This window comes from Catharus ustulatus, chromosome 3, assembly GCF_009819885.2.
Source record: "Catharus ustulatus isolate bCatUst1 chromosome 3, bCatUst1.pri.v2, whole genome shotgun sequence".
Lineage (NCBI taxonomy): Eukaryota > Metazoa > Chordata > Aves > Passeriformes > Turdidae > Catharus > Catharus ustulatus.
The window spans coordinates 29,857,137-29,876,297 of NC_046223.1; the positions used below are offsets into that span (position 1 = coordinate 29,857,137).

A 19,161-nucleotide genomic window follows, 5' to 3' on the forward strand; every position below is an offset into this window, starting at 1 on the left:
TGTCCACACATAAGCCGCACCTGATTATAAGCCCCACGTTACAATACAGAGTGTGATAAAAGGTATCTATTTCATCACCATCTGTTGAGGGTGGGGGCAGTGATCCTTATCTCCACGGCAGATATTCTGCTAATGGGCCATCCATGGAAACCAGGTGGGGCATTGTTTTTTATCTTTTCACAACCCATCCTTCCTCCAGCGAGTCATTTTCTGCTAATGGCCATTGAGTCCCACTGTGGGACTGATAAAATTACTGCATCCCATTGGAAGTTGCTCCAGCCAGGGGGAAGAGCCCAACATTTCTTACCAAGATAAAAACAGAGGTCTGGGACACTAAGGGAGCCCCTTTCTCCACTGGACTCCAGAGGAAAACCGGATTTCTCCACATCACCACTGGACCTCTGGAGGGGAACTGCACCTTGTACAGGAGCACTGCTTCAACTGAGCCACATCTGTCACTGCAGGAGGATGCAACCACCATTTAATGGGACTGCTACCAACACCCTGCCTGACAGGGTGTCAGGTTGTACTCTGACTTTGTCAGGGTTTGGAGTTTGTTTCTTTGTAGTACTGTATTTCTATTTTAATTTCCCTAGAAAAGAACTGTTATTCCTAATTCCCACATTTTTGCCTGAAAGCCTCTTGATTTCAAAATTATAATAATTTGGAGGGAGGAGGTTTACATTCTCCATTTCAAAGAGAAGTTCCTGCCTTTCTCAGCAGACACCTGTCCTCCAAACTAAAACAGCAACTTTTTGTTCTTTGTCCCTATATAAGCCGCACCTGATTATAAACCGCACTTCGGGTTTGGACCAAAATTCTAGTCAAAATGGTGCGGCTTATAATCATGAAATTACTGTACTTTAAAAGATACATATAAGAAGGTGGTGTTAATCAGGGAATATCTTACTTAGTCAAAACACTGAAAACCCCCATGGAAATAGGAAGAAAACTATGTACATGTCTTGTTTTTAACAGCATCACTGGCAACATAGTCTGAAATCCACTAATACTGTGCAGTCATACCACAGTCACATAAACAAGTATAATTTGTAAATTACTGAGCTGGAGGTTTTTAATGATTTGTCATTACAATTACATACGTGCCTCCAGTTGACAAAAACTACCAAGAAACAAAACTACACAGAATGAACATGCCTAGGTAATCAAGAAGGTCCATTGTGTCAGCAATAGTGTGGCCAGCAGGAGCAGTGCAGTGACCGTGCCCTTGTACTCAGCACTGGTGAGGCCACATCTTGAGTGCTGTGTCCAATTCTGGGCCCATCACTACAAGGAGGACATTGCGGTGCTGGAGAGTGTCCAGAGAAGGGCAGCAGAGCTGGGGAAGGGTCTGGAGCAAAACTCTTATGACAAGTGGACAAGGCATCTGTGTTTATTCTGGAGAATTTGAGGCTCAAGGAGGACCCTTATCTCTCTCTATAAACACCTGAAACAAGGTTGTAATGAGGTAGGGTCAGCCTCTTTTCCCAGGTAACAAATAACAGGAGAAGAGGAAATGGCCTCAAGTTGCAGAGGAGGTTTAGATTGGGTATCTGTAAAAATTTCTTCACTGAAAGAGTGATCAGGTCCTGGAACTGACTGCCCAGAGATGTGGTGGAGTCACACAGGAAGTGTTCATTTGATGTGTACATGGGACGCTTAGGGATGGGTATGGGGTTATTAGTGAACCTGGCAGTGCTGGGTTAACAGTTTGACTTCACGATCTTTTCTAACCTAAAAAATTTATGAAAATTTGAAAGAAGTATTTCAGAAGTTGAATCCACTACGTTTTTTGTTACTGTGGCATACACAGTATCTGTAAAGAGGCAGAAATGTGAACTAGAGACTGACTCTCAAAATGAGTATGTACAGTGAATGTTTCCCTTTATAAAATACTGTGGAGAAAACTTAAAATGCTGCAACCAACAGAAAAGAATTTAATTCCAAATGAACATGCTGATTAAATATCCAACTGCAAAAACAAGCAAAGTACACATGGATTTTCTTGAGACACAGCCATATTATTTTCAAATAAGCGAACCTTAATGAAAGATTTATCATAGTAAACTTCGCAGTAGTTTGAGCCATCAGCTTGATTCTGTGGCCGTTTCAACACAAAGTTTTCACTTATATCAAATGGATTTGCGTAAGAAAACAATTTGGATACAAAGGTCCACATTAAATTAAAAATCTTTGCATTAAAGTATAACTTTCTGAAAGAAAAAATAATGAATGTGCTTTTTAAGTGTAAGCCAACATTTCTTTTACAACAGCTCTTTAGCATAGAAAATACACAATGATGATTTTTTCTTTCAAATGTAAAGGAGTACGCCAAGAGAAATTATGAAGAAAGATTAACCTGCTGCAGACATTATAACAGGTATTATGTTTCCAACTAAATGAGATCTGATGAAATTTTACTAGAATAAGTGAAGAAATTTTGCTACAATTTTAGAATTCAAAGAAAGAAACAATAGAAACAGTATACTCTGCATTGCTCTTTCAGCTATCCTCAGTCTTCTTAATATACTCAGCTATTTTACTTAAAATGTACACACACTTGAACTCAAATTTAGTGCCATGAACACCTTTGAAATAACCTGGCAAATTCACCTCTCCATCCATAACAATCCAACTTATGCTACACCTTCAAACTTGTATTCTTTATAGGAAAAGTACTCTCATCACAATCAGTACAAAGTTGACAGAATAACACCATATGATTCCAGAGTGCATTACCAACAACCCCAAAGACTTTGTCACACCATGCACTGAAGTCACAGCTCACATCCTCAAACCTGAATACTTGCTTATAAAACAAAGCTTTATAGTCACACTAGTAGTGCGATTACCTACCGATATCAGTAAAAACTTCAGAAAAGCATTAGAAATCATTGGGAAACTAGGAGAGACTGATTAGGTAAAAATAATGGTCTTTAATATTTCACCAGATTTTAACAAAAGTAGTATTAATTAAACATAAAAAAAGAAGATGTCAGAGAAAGCACAACAGGTTTGAACTTTGCAAATTACAGAGAAGCTACTGCACACTGTAAGGTGTGCTACACGCTAGAACATAATTCAAACATATTAAATTCTGCAGTAAAACATTAAGCTGTTAATACACTAACAGCCTTCAATTACTGATTGCTCTTCCACCTTTCAGGGTAATATATTAACAATTATTTCCACTGCATCAATAGATGCTCTATCAATCACATACCATAATCCAGCAGGTAGCATCAAAACCAGCATGACAACCATGATGGAAAATAAACTACTTTATTGCAATACATTAAAAGCCTATTTATATCAAATGTCTCATTAAAAAAAAAAAACAAAAACATGGACAGCTTAAAAAAATACAGACCTTTTTTGTTTAATAGCTTTACAAATTTGGAGTAGTCAGAGCACAATTACTTAAATCACAACAGAGCAGTTATGATTCTACCTGCATTTGTGTTGTTGTCACAAGAGATGATATTCATCTAGCTCAGAGTACAGGAAGCTAAAGGCAGCAAGGGTGTAAGATCCTGCCTGCTACAAAGCACACTCTGTCATAACCCATGCTGGAGCCTAAATCAAGCCATTTTTCTACTGTCAACCAATACTTCTGGAATACTGCAATATTTCTTCTCCTGTGGCTACTCAGTCAGACTACATGCCACTTTCCTACTGCAGACAGTTAACTTGCCAGCTTGCACTGTAGAAGCCTGATGAAGAAAACTAAGGATTTCACTAGTGCATTGCCCATCAAGAAGGATCTGCTGCTGTAAAAATCCAGGCTATAACATACAAAAATACATTAATTTAAAAACTCCAAAACAAAGACATTAAGACTTCTGAAACATCAAAATAAAGGCAGACTGGGAAACTTTGGTTTTGCTACCTGCTCTGTGTGTCTCCTCACCTCACACTACGTATGTATGCAAACTAAATACGTGTTTTCCTTCAGACTAACGAATTACTCAGTACTCAGGATGAACAAAGCTCCAGGAGGAGACCTGTGAAGCACTAATGACTTACAGTATACAAACCTTGTTTAGAGAAGATGTTTAGCGAACATGATTGGGAATTACAGTAAGGAGGAGTATGCTGTCATGCATTAAAACGTTACTCTTCAGAAACAACAGCAGATACTATCGTGGTGTTCCTACATGATGACAGGTACATAAGTCATACACCACCTTCCAACCTGCAAGTTTTCCCAGAAACTGAACAGAGAGGTACAAGACAGCACTGCAACTGAAGCTATTGAACTGTATTCCTTCTGCATTTGTCCTGAAATTCTTGATGCATTTAAAATTGTTCCTGAAAAATACAGCACTTGGGAGGTCTGGCAGGAGCAGACAGCACATTATACATTTTTGGTCTATTTTTTCCCCCAATATCTTTCAGAAACAAATCACGGCAATCCTGAAGTCTAGGTGAACTGTTGCTGTGTCCTGCTTAACACCAACCTCCCCAAAAAGGCCTTAGCCAACCCTCTTACATCTGACCAGAAACATTCCCATCAAGTGAGAAGATAAAATCCAATGAAATACAGCAGCTGGGAGAAAAGCTGGTACTGAAAGTATCTGCATACTTTTGAGAAGCAGCTCATTATTCAAACAGAAGACAATCTACAGAAGGTAGAAAAATAATAGGATTACAATCTCAAACAGCAACCAAAAATTTCAGTCAAGATTATAGTTGTGCCTGCCTTTATTTTAATGGTTTGTAACTTGAGATCTTATTTGGTGAAACACTGAAGACTCACACTTGCAATTGTGATTTAGCAATTGAAGACAGTTCTAACAATAAGACAAAGAGGAGGTAATGGAATCCACACTGACAATTTCATTTCAACACATTAGTTTTTAAAGATTAAGTAGCTGTTCCTCTTTCCAAATATTTAAAAGCAAAAGAAGGAAGACACATGGTTGAAAGGAAAGATGAGTGTTGGCAACATCAACTGACTCAAACCTTGTCTGCAGTGGAAGTTCTGGCACTTCATTCTGACAGTCATGATAGACAGAAAAAACAGATCCCTCACTGCATTCACTAAGTATAGTAACATTGACCTTATGATGGGCTTCCACAGTAGCTGCTTCAAAGAGAGACTGTCCCTGTGCTTTAAAACTCTCTCATTTAAAAATCTTCCACAGTGGTAGTTTGTCACAAATTACTTTTCTGTTTTTAGTCTCCTCTTAGCAAAAAAATAAACACTTTTTTTATTGCAACTTGCAAAAATACTCTACAGCACTACTTTCAAAAGTATCTGGTCAAATTTCTGTTCACTTCAAACAATGAAGCAAAGTAATCACTGAAGCTTTTAGTTAAAGTAACCAGAACTTGCCTTAATTCCCTGTTAAGAAATGGTATATTCAGTTTGCTTTTCTGTTTCTACTGTCAAAACTTTGGTACAATTGGCACTGTTCATTAAAAATCCCAGCAGTAATACATCATGAAACTCCACAGACTCATGTTAAAGATGCCACTAAAGCAGCCCACAAAACATCAGTGTGTCCAACATCACCTTTCCAAAATATAATCCAATTGGATATGGTGAACTTTCAAACTCCTGGCAGGAAGACAGGAAAGTCAAAATAATTACTAAGGAGATTGCAATAATTCATACTCTCTCATAAATACTGTCCACTTAGACAGTTGTTTTTACCTTGAGAAGGTATGTAGGAATATTGCTGAAATCAACAGGCAACTTCAAGAGGAAACGAGCTGAGAATTCTCCAGTCTGTGGAAAAAAGGTAACACAAATGAGACCTGGTAGCTAAAAGAGAACCACAAACATTCTGAAGATTAAATACTATCCAGAAAAACGTGTAAGAGCTCATACCAAAGAAAAGGGTTGAGATTTAAGACAGAATTGATGAATTGAACTACTGGAGAGGAAAAAAAAAAAACCAAAAAACAGATTTCACAGGTGTCATATTAAAAAACACCTTAAAAACATTAACCCTCATTGCCAGTAAGTCAACAGCAAAAATATTTAGAATAAAACAATGTGCATGACAGAAAATCAGACTATATTTTGTTATGCTCTAAATATAGATGTATCTTGGCTGTACTCATTTCCGGACAAAGGTCTGGTGAGACCTGCAAAGAGTCTGTAAGTAAAACTAAAAACCTGACAAATTGGTAAGAACACACAGATAAAACAGAAGCATCTTTACAAACACTGCAGATCTATGTAAGAGAACATGTGTTTAGAAAGGTGAGCACATATCAAAAGTGTCCTCTGCATAATGTTACAGAAAAAGAGTTGAAGTAGAAGGCTTTAAAAAATTTCTTTTCAGAATTATGTAACTCTAAACACCTAGACAACCGTTTACTGAAAATTTGCCAAGTGTCACATACACATTGCTCTTTTTTACGTATAAAGGGCATGTGAAGGAAATGGAAAGGATTTCCTTTCTGTTTCATACACTTCCTTAAAACCAGACTTTGTCCACCTGATGATAAAGCAACAAAGTTAACTGTTTTTTAAAAACAAATGCCTGCCTGATTTCCTCCATATTAATTTTCTTAATCTGTTTTTAGTTCAATAAAATAGCGAAACAGTAGTTTTATTTGTTAGTTAGGTTGAATTAGCAGTAAAGAAAGTGTTAAACATTGATTTTATGCAAGTAAGTACAAACAACTGGGATAATTTGAGACAAGCTAACCAATTTGTCAGTGCCAATCTGCTTCTGTGTCTATCTACCAGGCATGAAGTAGAGATAACTCATTCCACCTTTAAGTCACTAAACAAGAAAAAACAAGATCTGAAATGCATCTGAATGGTACCTTTGAAGTTATATCAAATAATGAGTTATATTCACCAAAACGTTTTGTGGGATGTTGCACTATAACCCAGCTAGCTAAGAATTGCCCTTAAAATTTGCCACTGGTATTCACACAAGATAGTAAAAGAAATTGCTCATAGAAACACTGTGCAAAAATTAAAGTCCATAAAGTCCAGCATACATTAAAGTCCAATGGTGAAATCTTTCCTGATTACACCACTTCTGAGGAGAGATCCAACTTCCTGATGCTGTGTTATTGATGTAAGCAGAAAAATCACCAACTTCTCGTACATGTGTTACATGAAAACTGCTATGATGACAGTCAGGGCCCTCACTTCTTATCCGGAATGAGATGGATATTACAGATAGTGCTTTTCTTCCAAACTCTCAAAAAACGCCATACCACATTTACCATAAAATCCAGAAAATTATTTTTTGTATAATACCAAGTTTGATGAACTGGGGTGGTCAGTAAACAGATGAATGACCTCTGATCAATGCTGCTCTGATCCCAAGCTGCTCCAAAAAGGTCTAGATTTTTCATGTAATTCAATCGACATTATTTTGCAAACAAACACTTCCAAAGGTGTTCTGGTTGGACAGGGAGCAGCCCCTGTCCATGGTGCTCACCTCCCCAGCCCAAAACAGCTGGATATAGGCATCAGGTCAAGACAGATGAATTTCTGGCCACAGCCCTGAGCAATTAAGTATTTAATAGGCTTCTGCATCTGCTGGTACTCTGCCAACACAAAGCTACTAAGCTAGATAATAATTTGTCAATTTGTCATACATCTTTGAGACTTTTAGGAAACTGGAGACAGTGGAATAAAGGTATAAGAGCAAATTTCTTTTCCATTTTGGGTCAGAGTGCTGAATTCAGGCCTCCTCTTCAAAGTACTTTTAACTTACATACTTAAGATGATTGCTTTCTTAACACTGTGCAAGGCTCATACCTGATTATTTCAGAAATCTGCTGAACTACTATTGATTCCTGAGAGACAGCACCAACACGAATTTCAGTAACTTCCAGGCAGAGAAGATAAAAGGCCATTTACCTCCTGTTTTTAGAAAAATGTCCTATTTTGCTGATCCTTGAGGCTAACAAAACAGTTGTAAAAAACAGGAAAGAGAACTACAAAAGGTAGTCTCACCGTTTTGTTTTAGGACACTAGTAAAAATGTCTCTGCCACACATACCAAATTTCATAGAATCTTCAAGACTCTCAAGAGTCTTCCTGACAGAGAACGAAGACTTGGAAAAAAGTACACACTGGAAGAATCCATAGCTCTGCTACACGAAAAGAATTTGACTCAAAATGCACTTAAAATTTATTTTATTTGAATATTTTAAATTAAAACAGCATTTAAAATTAAAGAAAAGAAAGTTCTTTATTCAGTCACCAGAGACTGAGAAAAGACTCAAAAGGTTTGAGTAGCAATGTCTTTCCCCTCAAAACCGAAGAAAACCCCTAGTTTTCTACAATCTTGAGTAGAATTTTTGCAGCTGGCAAAAACTGAAAAATTTTCAATACGGTTAGAAAGCCTTCTGCACTTCAATAAGCCAGTCTGATGAAATTTAGAGATATAGCAAGTTATTTGTGATGCAAGCTATGGACAATAACATCTGTGAATAAGTTAATTTCAATTAATTATTCTGATCTATAAACATTGAAGAGGTCTGAATTTCTTTGATGAAGAAAATTCTGGGTTCAAATAAAAAAAGCCTCAATGACTTGTCTAAGAAAAAAAAAAACAGATGAATGTGTGAGTTGTAAAGTAAACATCCTTGAATAACCTGTAACTTTAGAATGCTTGAAGTGACATGAAGTTCAATTCTAGGCCTTGACAATAGGACTGCTGAACTTTCCTCAATTTTCAGACTGCACCTGTTTCAGAAGGTACTACTTCTGAAGACCAGTTTATCTCAAGAGTATGCTGTTGTCATATGAAAGCATGGTCCTAAAAAGTCACTACTCTAGTCCATCTTGCCTCCTCTTGCAGAAAATTAGTTGGATTAGTTTTTCCTCTCCTCTCCTGGAACTCATCTCAGCTTAGACAAGTGTAAGAGAGATACTGGCAGCTGCAGTTACCAATTAAATCAACACAATCATCATGTGGAAACACACCCTAATACATCCTATCCCTAAGCAGGCTGGTAGGCTGGCAAGGTGTCATACTAACACTGTTATTCTGCCTCTCAAATCTTCAAAGCTAACTCAAATTTCTACATTAATGTTGCACTGTGCCCTCTAAACAGTGCACAAGTGTTTCAACAGTTTCAAAGTTATCACCTAGAGACCAGACAAATGAACAACAGTTTCAAACCCAGTTGTCACCTGGAAATCTTGTCCAACCAAGGTAATGGAATACAGCAAAATACAAAACAGAGAATACAGAAAATGAGCTGAAGTCAAATTGAAGTTTTCTCCATTGGAAACAGGAAGCATGGAGATCCTCAGGAAGAATTTGAGTTCTCCAAAGCAAGAGTTGTATTTGTTAAAAGCATTTTAGACGAAGTAAGAGCTTACCCAGTTGTTTTTTTTGCCAGCATATATTTCCATGTTTTCTCCATACTGGGGCTCTTCAAGCAAAGTCTGATACTCAAACATGAGCCGAGAGCTCTCCCGTAACCGGCTGCACTGAAATTGGTGATACTGCTGCACAAGCTCTTTCACAACAAGCAGGAGGCATTCGGGGTTTGAAGGGTTCCAGGAAGCTAAATTCTGTTGAGTGGAAAAGAATAAAGACTGCAGTTGTTTACAACAATAAAAGGCAAGCAATCCCCCTTCCATACCGATACCAGAGGCACATATGCATGTGGAACCTTTGTGACAAAGCTAAACCATAACATTAAAATACAAGGATTCTACCATGCTTTGGAAGAAAGCCAGGTGAAACAGCAGAAGCTTAATGTCAAATAGGAAACCTACCATAAAGGTGATAACAGGGCTACAACCAGATTTATATAGGCCCAAATTACCATTCTATTCTGTCCTAAAATTATACTGTTGCATCTGGGAACTGGGAAAGTTTGAATTAAATTAAAATTGCTATACAACACACAAAGATTAGGTAAGTACAACCTTGCACAGTAAATAATTCAAAAAGCAGTCAACCAAGTGAATATGGCAAACTAACATCAACTACAGAAACTGCTCTGCTCCATTATCTCAAACAGTGGCTACATTCCCAGTGGTAGAGCAAATGGGTCCCTGTCTCTTGCCTCAGCCTTGTGATTTATTTCACCTTAACTATCTCTTCACTTGAATTACCTTGACTCACCCCCTTAACACAAATGTCACCCATACACAGAAGTCTCTTTAATATGCCTGGCAGAAATTTTTATTACAGGTTCAACGTATTTCAAGAAATACAGCTAAGAGAAATAAAAATTATAATACAATTAAAATAACTGTGTCAGTAACACAGTAACATTGCTACCACTCCTGTATCTGGCTAAGCTCAGTCTTCTGCACACAGTAGGTTTTATTCAGGAAGCACTTGGTGTTACAAACCATACCTAATGTGACCAGTGTTGCCTGCCTACATCTAGCTGACCAAAAATGGACAGAGGAGGACTTGCCCTGTAGTCCATGCTGTTAGGACATAACACAGCTCTGGTTAAAAGTACTTAGGTGCTCATATGCCTTGAACATAGATCTTCAAGCAGTTTTCGTGATACAACCTCAGAGCCTGTTAACACAATCATGTGGCTTTTGGTAAAATTTGAGTATAAAGAAAATCAATCCATATTTCATAGAATCATGGAATGGCTTGGGTTGGTAGGGTCCCTAAAGATCATGCAGTATGAGGAGAGACACCTTCCACTAGACAAGGGTGCTCAAAGCACCTTCCAACCTGGCCTCAACACTTCCAAGGATGGGGTATCAACAGCTTCTCTGTGCAACCTGTCGCAGTGCCTCACCACCCTCATAGTGAATAATTTCTTCCTTATATCTAATTTTAATTCACCCTACTTCAATTTAAAGCCATTACCCTTTCTCCCAGCAGGCCATGCTGTTGTAAAAATTCCCTTTCCAGTTCTCTTGAGGGCCCATATAGGTACTAGAAGGGTGCATACCACACAGACATTTGACAATAAACTAGCTGCAACAGAATTTTAAATTACATGAATTGTAGAGTTAATATTAAGAAACTCAAAACTAGCAAACGACATCTGCATTTTACAACTAAGTGATGGTATAATACAGTAGCTTCATAAAACTTCTTATCCATATTTGTATTCAATGTACTTAGATGCCATGTTACTTCTTCCTGTAACAGACAGATATTTCATAAAAAAGTATTTTGTGTAACACAAAAAGTAATAAATAAAAGTAATAAACACAAGTGAATGGGCTGCACAGAAAAATTTGTTAGCCTGTGTCCTTAGAGATACTCAAAGCCTGACTGGACAAGGACCTGGACAGCTTAATCTAACTGATCCTGCCCAGGCAGGACAAGTGGGCTAATGATCTCTACCTACAGGCTCTTTCCAACCCCAGCAAGTTTTAGCTTCAGGAAGAGGTTTACAAAAAGCTCAGAGTGAAATACAATCTTAGCAAGGTGGGACTTCACAGCTCTGAAAAGAAACAAATGGGTTTGTATATAAATTTTGTCTTCTGATACTCTGCAAAAGCAGATAGAAATCTTAACCAGTTACTTACCAGGCACCATGCTTCAGCTCTACAATGAAATTTACTCATAGCCTGATTTCTAAGATGGCTATTTCCATTAAAAAGAGTCAAACTTTTATTATTTCTGATATGTCCTTATGGGATAGTTTTATACAGACTTCCACATACACATATGATGGCTTAATATTTGAAGTGTTTCTCTTGCCAGAACTTTATACTTTTTTCCCATTTAGGTAACATATATTAAGGTAGCACTTATATCAAGACAGAACATGACTGGAAGAATCACCAGTCCTTTATCAAAAGCTCCTTATACCTTCTCTCAGGCAACTCGACACAGCACTGACTCCTTCTCTCTAAGTTTCATTCTGCATGACCGGCTAAACCCCAAGCTGTCTCTAAACCAGCTAGTCCCTCACACAGCATCTTCTTACCTTATCTGTCCCTTATACAACCATATATCCCCCACCTTCTCACAGCAAAGCCAGCAGACTCTAACTAACTTATTCCAGGCTAGCTGACCTGCTCTTTAGTAACACCCATCCTCATTGGACAAGCAAGGCTGTCTCCACTTCTCAGCAATCAGTACAGCTGTAATCCATTGAGGAAAATTGCCTTCTGCACTATCCTTACAAACGATCTTTCTACTTATTAAGATCTTACCAAAATGAATTTCTCATATTCAGCATCATCACTTGAAACGTATCAGTCTAATTTGTCAGTGAATGCAAAGGGAAGCATGTATTGCTGTGTTTTACATGCATGAACAGCTACAGGATTGAACTGTGTTCCTATTTTCCTGCTCACTCTGATTCTGGTAGAAAGGGCTGCTCAGCATGGCTGAAATGCGATCCTTGAATCTCTGCCTTTAAATGTTACCCCAGTGTCGCAGACTTCAGATTTGACCACAGCTTTATGTAAAAGTACTCCATTTTCTTCCCCTTCTAGACAGTAGGAACTACTTGCAAAATGGGAATATTATCATTGCCATATCTTAAAAGGTAAGCTTCCTTCCAGAGGAATTGGTGAATTGGTGGCATACTAATGCAATTCATGTAAGTTCCTCAAGTACTACAGAGTGACTGAAAGCTTTGTTCTACCTTGCCTGCCACCTACAGCTGGTAAAAATTTGTTAGGAACTTGAACTCATTCAAGCTTACCCAATTCTACAAAATACTGGAGAAAATCTGTCAGGTAGACAACATCTTCTAGGAAACACATTTTCTATCATGCAGTCTGAAACCAGACTACATATAACCTTAAATTTCCTGTTCCCAAGCTGCTGCTCAAATAAAACATTTCCAGAAAGCCAGAGGATGTAATATGCCAGTATGTATTGATATCAGCCAGACAAGTGGGAATAACCTTTCCTCCTAATGACATTGGTATAACACAATAGAAATGTTCTGTCAAAGGAAATGACCAACAGTATTTTAATAACTGACCTAAATGCAACTGAACCTTTTGTTTTTTAAATAACATTACACTACAGAACAAAAAAAGAGCAAGAGGAAATCCATTGTCATTTGTGCAGCACAGAGCTAAAGGAGTGCTCTTTTCAAAGATTTCAAGAACATTGCATCAAAACAGTGCTTATTCTGTATTGCCTTAAAGCTACAGGAATTAAAGATTTGACTGTAGGATCCTTACTAAACACCTCTTATTCAGCAACTCAAGTTTCAAAGTACAAACTGATTATAAAAATAAATCACATGAAGAACAACTCAACTACCCACCCAGGACATATGTGGATTATAACGGATTCTCACTAATGAAAGAAGAAACATACAAGGGCTACAGAAATTTTCTGACAGACAAGTTCTGATTTATATAAAATGTTTTTAACTTTAGAATTATATTATTGTAGTGCATGTTATTTGGCATTTGGCCACTACATTTCCATCCATTTTGTTAACTTTGCAGAAGGGCTGTACTTTTCACAAGATCTAAACTCATAAATTTTAACACAAACAGTACTGAATATAATGTCATGTTTATGTATGACATTTCTTTTTACATATCTTAGTGTAACTTATTTGCCCTAAGCACTAGGTTCATTCACCTGAAAATACTTTAAAGCAAATTCACTGTAATCCAATTTCAACAGGATGTCAAAATATGTGCTATATTGTTCTCAGTTTCTTTAATCTTCCTTCTGTTTTTGAAATCAAAGATAAAGTAAGCAACTACGTGTAAAATACATTGTTGAAATCTAAGGCAGAATTTGATTTCTCAAGTTTATCTCATTTAGAGTCTCTACATTATTACAATTTCAGCATCACAGAGATTCTTTGGAAATCAGCAAAATCTTAAACTTGGAGCAAAAAGAGAAGTAACCTGTATTTTCTGATTGTTTGCCTGAAGGCTGCATTCCAGCTCTAACCTACCCAGCTTTTTAAGAGATGGTGGTTAAGAAGATTTAAAACATTAGAAGAACAGAGCTTTTGGTCTGCGTTTCATGGCTTCAAGTTCTGCTACAAAACTCAGATCTTTTATAAATATTAAAATCGGATGCAACTTCAATATTCCAAGGTTTAGTTGTTAAAACTTTAAAAAATCCTGGGAATAAGAACACAGACAGATCACTGAAGCCAAGAAGGTATGAAAAACCCAAATACAGAAATAACAAGACAATTATGTATATAGAAAAAGACTTGTTGCTTTCTGTGGCTTATATAAAAATCTTCTGCCTTGCTCATAAATCTGTACATTATCATTTTGCCAAAATCATATAAAATTGTGAATAAAACATAGTTTATAGAGAAAAAATTATCACAGTGACTGGAGTATTGAAAGACTAAGTTACATATTTCACTCAATAAATCCTGTCTAATTTGAAATGAGATTTCTGCAGGCTTTCCAGAGAGTTAATAAAATTTAACGGAACAATCATTAATGCATTTAAAATAAAGAAATCCAGACTTGGATACAAGCCCTTGCCTTGTTTGCCAATAGATATCTTTAAATGACCTCTGCAGTGCAAACTCCCTGAGTTACTCAATAGTTAGCCAGTTAGACTGGAAGTGGCCCACTGTACAATATACCAGGATGAAGCAACCCAAAATGCAACTAGTTCTGCACTCATGCTGATCTCACATGATGACCTACATGCACAACTCAGATTGGTCAGGACCACTGTCAATGTTATAATTTTTTCAGCATATCATTGAAGAACTTACCTGTCATTTCTGAGCATACAGATGGAGGCTTAAATAAACAATTAGCTTCTGTCTAGACACTGCTTGCATGTCTCCATGATCTCCACTAACACTAGGAGCAACTTCATGCATCAGATCCTAATTTCAACCTTTCAGTTTTCAATTTCAGCATTTTTTTCACTTTGCCATACTGCAACTTGGGTAACTTTCATTTTCTAAAAAGATCAACTGTTGCCTCGTCTGAAGTACAGAAGTTGTAGTAGCAGATTTAGTAGCACCCAAAGATGACTGTATATCCTTGTAGATACAAAAGTCTGGTAATGTCATCTGTGACGACTGAGTAAACCTCATTTTTCCAGTTAGGGAATGAATGAAAAACGATCTACAGGAATTCAAAATTCAAAATGGCCTACAGTAAAAATGAATGGAATGAAAACTTCCATATGACAGAGACCAGACTCCAGAAGCATCACTGCCCACACTGTTGTAGCTATTGTCATATAGAAGATGGCCAATAACTATTTACCTATCCATAAGTAAGCAATTCAACATAAGGAAGTTAAATGGTCCTTCATGGCAGAAGTTTTCCAGGCTGACATTTTTTATTATGAAACAAAATTTCAGGACAAGGTCTTTAAGAAAACAGTTACCTAGACTTTAAAGTGATTAACCAATAGTATATGCATTCACTAAGTTTGCCCTCTAGCTCATGCTGTGTGGCAATATTAATGGAAACACAGTATTCAATTATTACACAGAGATTAATAGACCATAAGCATCCATCAAACTGTGTCTACACTGGAGAAATCTAAGATGATTCAGGAGATCTGTTCTGACGATCTGCCAGATATTAAGTTAAACAATCTCACCAAGGAGCATTGATTTTCACTAAGAAGTACAAACCCAGAGATTTTGTCGGGCTGCAAATTCAATTTGTGAATTCCCTGGCTCCTTATCCCGTCTGCTGACAGAAGTTGGCTGCATAGTAAGTGAACAGTTTGATAGGGAAAGGTTTTTTGACATTCAGACATGACCAGAGTTGAGAAAATGAATTCACTTGAAGTTGGTATAAAAGGCAGAGCAGAGCTGTTATAAGGCCACCCACAGAGTGCAATTTAAGCCATTTCAACAGTAACTCATTTAAATGAGTAGCAATGACACCAACTGGATTTCCAAAGGAGACAAGGAAAATTTGCAGCCTGACACTATCAGTTCTAGTGAGATCTTACAGGTGAGGCAAGTGAAAAACCCCCAACAAAGTAACTTCTCAGCGCTATTAGCAAAGACATGCATACTTCAGCTTTCCAAAGATGCTGTACTATTCAACTTCTGGCAAAGAAACCACATTTAAATTTTGTTCTGAAACGTTCTGTGCTTTGTATTCTTTCCTTTATCCTTCCAAAAAGTTAATCAAGAACCAATGCAAACTACTCAGCGTCCATGATTACACATTCCCCATTTCTTTCACAATACAATGAGCCTCATGGTCCAAAAAGCTGCTAATTCATAAACTCCTTCACAGGTTATTGCTTATTTCATAACTCCAGGCAATGTCTGCAGTAAACTATAATTCTACACTATCAAAAATGAAATACAGTAACAATTTCTAATTGAAGTTGTTTTTCTTTGAAATGTGTTTAAATACCCAGGTTGCCAGAATATCTTCCAGGAATGTGATTTTAAAGGAGACAGATTGTAACTGTTTTTCCTGGCTATACTACAGGAAATAACAGCAAGATCTTATTTTAAGTTAGTGTACTTCTATATTTCTAAGCACGAAATTAACTTTCATGAGAAAATGTCAGTAAACAAAACCTCCCAAGCCCGTAACAGTGGTAATGCATTTCTATAGCATCTTTCATCCAGAATTATCACAAAAAATAATGTTAAGTACAGATTTGCATTTTGTTTATATCTCTGCACACCACATGCACACAACTTGCATCCTACAGTGGCTTAAAATCAGTACCAATGTAAGTTTTTACCCGAAATGAGAAAGTCACAGTGTGATATTAGCACTTATCCTCCACATAAATAGAGAGGAGATACCAGTCCAGTGGTTACAGCATTAGCCTAGAAACTGGCATATCTGGTTTCAGTTCTCGCTTTGCTCTACTCTTCATAGGCCACCACGGGGAAATTGCTCACAGAAAAAGGCACAGGATAATTATCTACCATATGCTCACATCTTTCTATCAACAGATATTTTTCACAGTATTTGCAGGGCTGGAGTGTTATAACAACTTCAAAGGCTTCAGTTTCTTAGCAGCCAGCACTTAAACATCCTACAGGCTGCAGCTTCAAATCAATCACTGTAAACCTACATGCCATCTACTTGTCATCTTGTTTTCACAGGTTCTTCATATCCCTCTCCCCCAAAGCACCACTGGAACAACTTTCTGGAGTGATCTTCTTGAAATGATCATTTTTGGGCCCAAGCAAACATCAAACCTTAAGATTTCACAAAACCAGTTCAACTCTGGAGCATTTCTGTCATTGCAAATACAACCAAAGAATTTACAGACCTTGTGTGCTCTGCTGCTGTGAAAACCAGATAAAAACGTTTGCACAAAGCAAAGCTTGGGATTTTCAGTATTTATTTTAATTTTTATTTTTGGCAAGAGGCTGTGAAAACTGGATACAGAAATTAGAATAGATTATAAACACTTAGTTGAAATCCCAAATACTTAAGGGCCTTGAATTAGCAAGAAAATACAGAGCAGGAAAACAACATAATAGGAAATTAATTCTGCTTTCAGAAAAGCATTTTTTATTGTGCATGAAATTATTTTCCCTTTTTAATTCCACTGGCTACACAGTGTGGCTCTTGATAGATGTTCCAATACCCAAAGCAGCTCTATAACAGATCCCAGCAAATCTTACACATGGAGAACGCTCTTCTGCTTTCACCTAGAATAAATGCAAAGTTGCCCCTCAAGTAGCATTCACCAAAAAAAGGAGTAAACTCAGCTTCCAAATACAAATTTTTCTATTTCCTGCTGAAGGAGCAGTGAAGAGACAGCTGATGTTGGAAAGTTAAGGGTACTCAGGAAATCCAGAATCTGTGAAGCTGAGCCCAGGAGAACATTATTATGTTGTGCACTCTTGCTGGAAGAGCCTGCCTGTTTCTCCGGCAGAGAAAGATAATCAGACCATTAAAAGCTACAACTGCCTACTACCTAATTAATCTCCTAAAGACTTGGCATGCATAAGCAATTCTTGTCCTACTTTGCTAAGGAAATAGACAAGTTTTGTTTCTTTCCAGACCTCTCAGCACACCTCTCTCAGACAGCAGATGATACTTTTACCTGATCCAAGAGTGAATTTCTTAATTCCTTCAGCATGTATTAAATTCCAGGTTAGTGACTCCAATGCACTAATCATTAATTTCTCCATATGAGTACACTGCACTTTTTTCCCCTGGGAGCTGGTTACCAGAGGTTTACATATTTAACTAGACATGACAAGTAAAAGGAACAAAGAATGAAGACAAGAAAAAGTCCCCCACAAGACATAGGCACGTGCATCTTTTAGCTAAAGGCTCACTTACCATGCTGTGATGGCAGTGTGAACAGGCCTCAACATCTTAGACCATCAGTGGACCAGAGAACAGACCACTGCTAATGCTTCACCTCAACAGTCCCTTTCAAACAGCAAGTCTTTCACTCTTATCAGCTCTTGTGGTTTTCTCCTTTCCTGTCAACACAAGTAATTTTAGCTACAGCGAAAAGGCAGAACCTTCACAGCTAATGTTTTGGATAGCATCCACTAACATCCCTCGAGCATTTATTGTCAAATGGTACATGCAGAACATGCATCTCTGGGAAGACGGGTATATGGAAGAGTCCACTAAAAACTGTATGAACATTTATATTGCAAAACAAAGCATCAAGATGCTGACTAAATTTGAACTATATTTCTGTAGTTATCTCTAAAAAAGAGCTGATATGCCTGAGGAACTGAAATAGAAGCTAGAAAGGAAACACAGACCTAAAAGAATGTAAAGGATGAGTAAAAAAAAGAGAAGTTTTGAAACAAATATAGGCTGAAACTTAGACCGGTAAAAAGGAAAGAAAATATATCTTCAGCCCTCCTCCATTTTGGGAAATGAATAGATCTTTTGAAAATCACCCTGAATGCAAAGACATTTATTTCTTTGCCCCAACAATATCTTCTGAAGGAAAGAACCTTCAGGGTACCAAACTTAAACTAATTTCATTGGAGAAAAGTGCAATTACAAATTATAACAGTATTCACTACTCAGAATTTTATCAAATTCAAAACTGCATTATTAGACAGAATGACCATTTCTAATTGTCCTTCTGCAATCAGTTAATTTAAAAGTTTTTTCTATTTGAATATTCATACACAATGATCAACTTCCTCTACCAAAAAATGAATTATTATAGCACATCAATGTGAATTCAATGGGCATACTACCCAGAATTTAAATGTATTCTCAGTTCAGGAAAGCTGTCCTAGAGTCAGTGTTTTCTCTCAAAAAAAAACCCAACGAAGCCCCTTGTAAACATGTTTCTACAAAGCTAACAAGCTGTTGCCCTCAAGACATGTAATTTCCCAC

The 19,161-nt window shown here is 37.2% G+C and overlaps 1 protein-coding gene across 2 annotated transcripts in view; it reads right to left on the minus strand.

Annotated features, from left to right (window-relative positions):
• BABAM2 (BRISC and BRCA1 A complex member 2) overlaps positions 1-19,161 on the minus strand; it is a 167,911-nt gene that overhangs the window by 110,790 nt on the left and 37,960 nt on the right. For both annotated transcript variants that reach the window (XM_033056139.2, XM_033056141.2), the window contains exons 5-6: positions 9,313-9,507; positions 5,660-5,734 (exon numbers count right to left, since the gene is read on the minus strand). In XM_033056139.2, the coding sequence (XP_032912030.1) occupies positions 5,660-5,734; positions 9,313-9,507 (270 nt within the window). The remainder of the gene's footprint in view (positions 1-5,659; positions 5,735-9,312; positions 9,508-19,161) is intronic.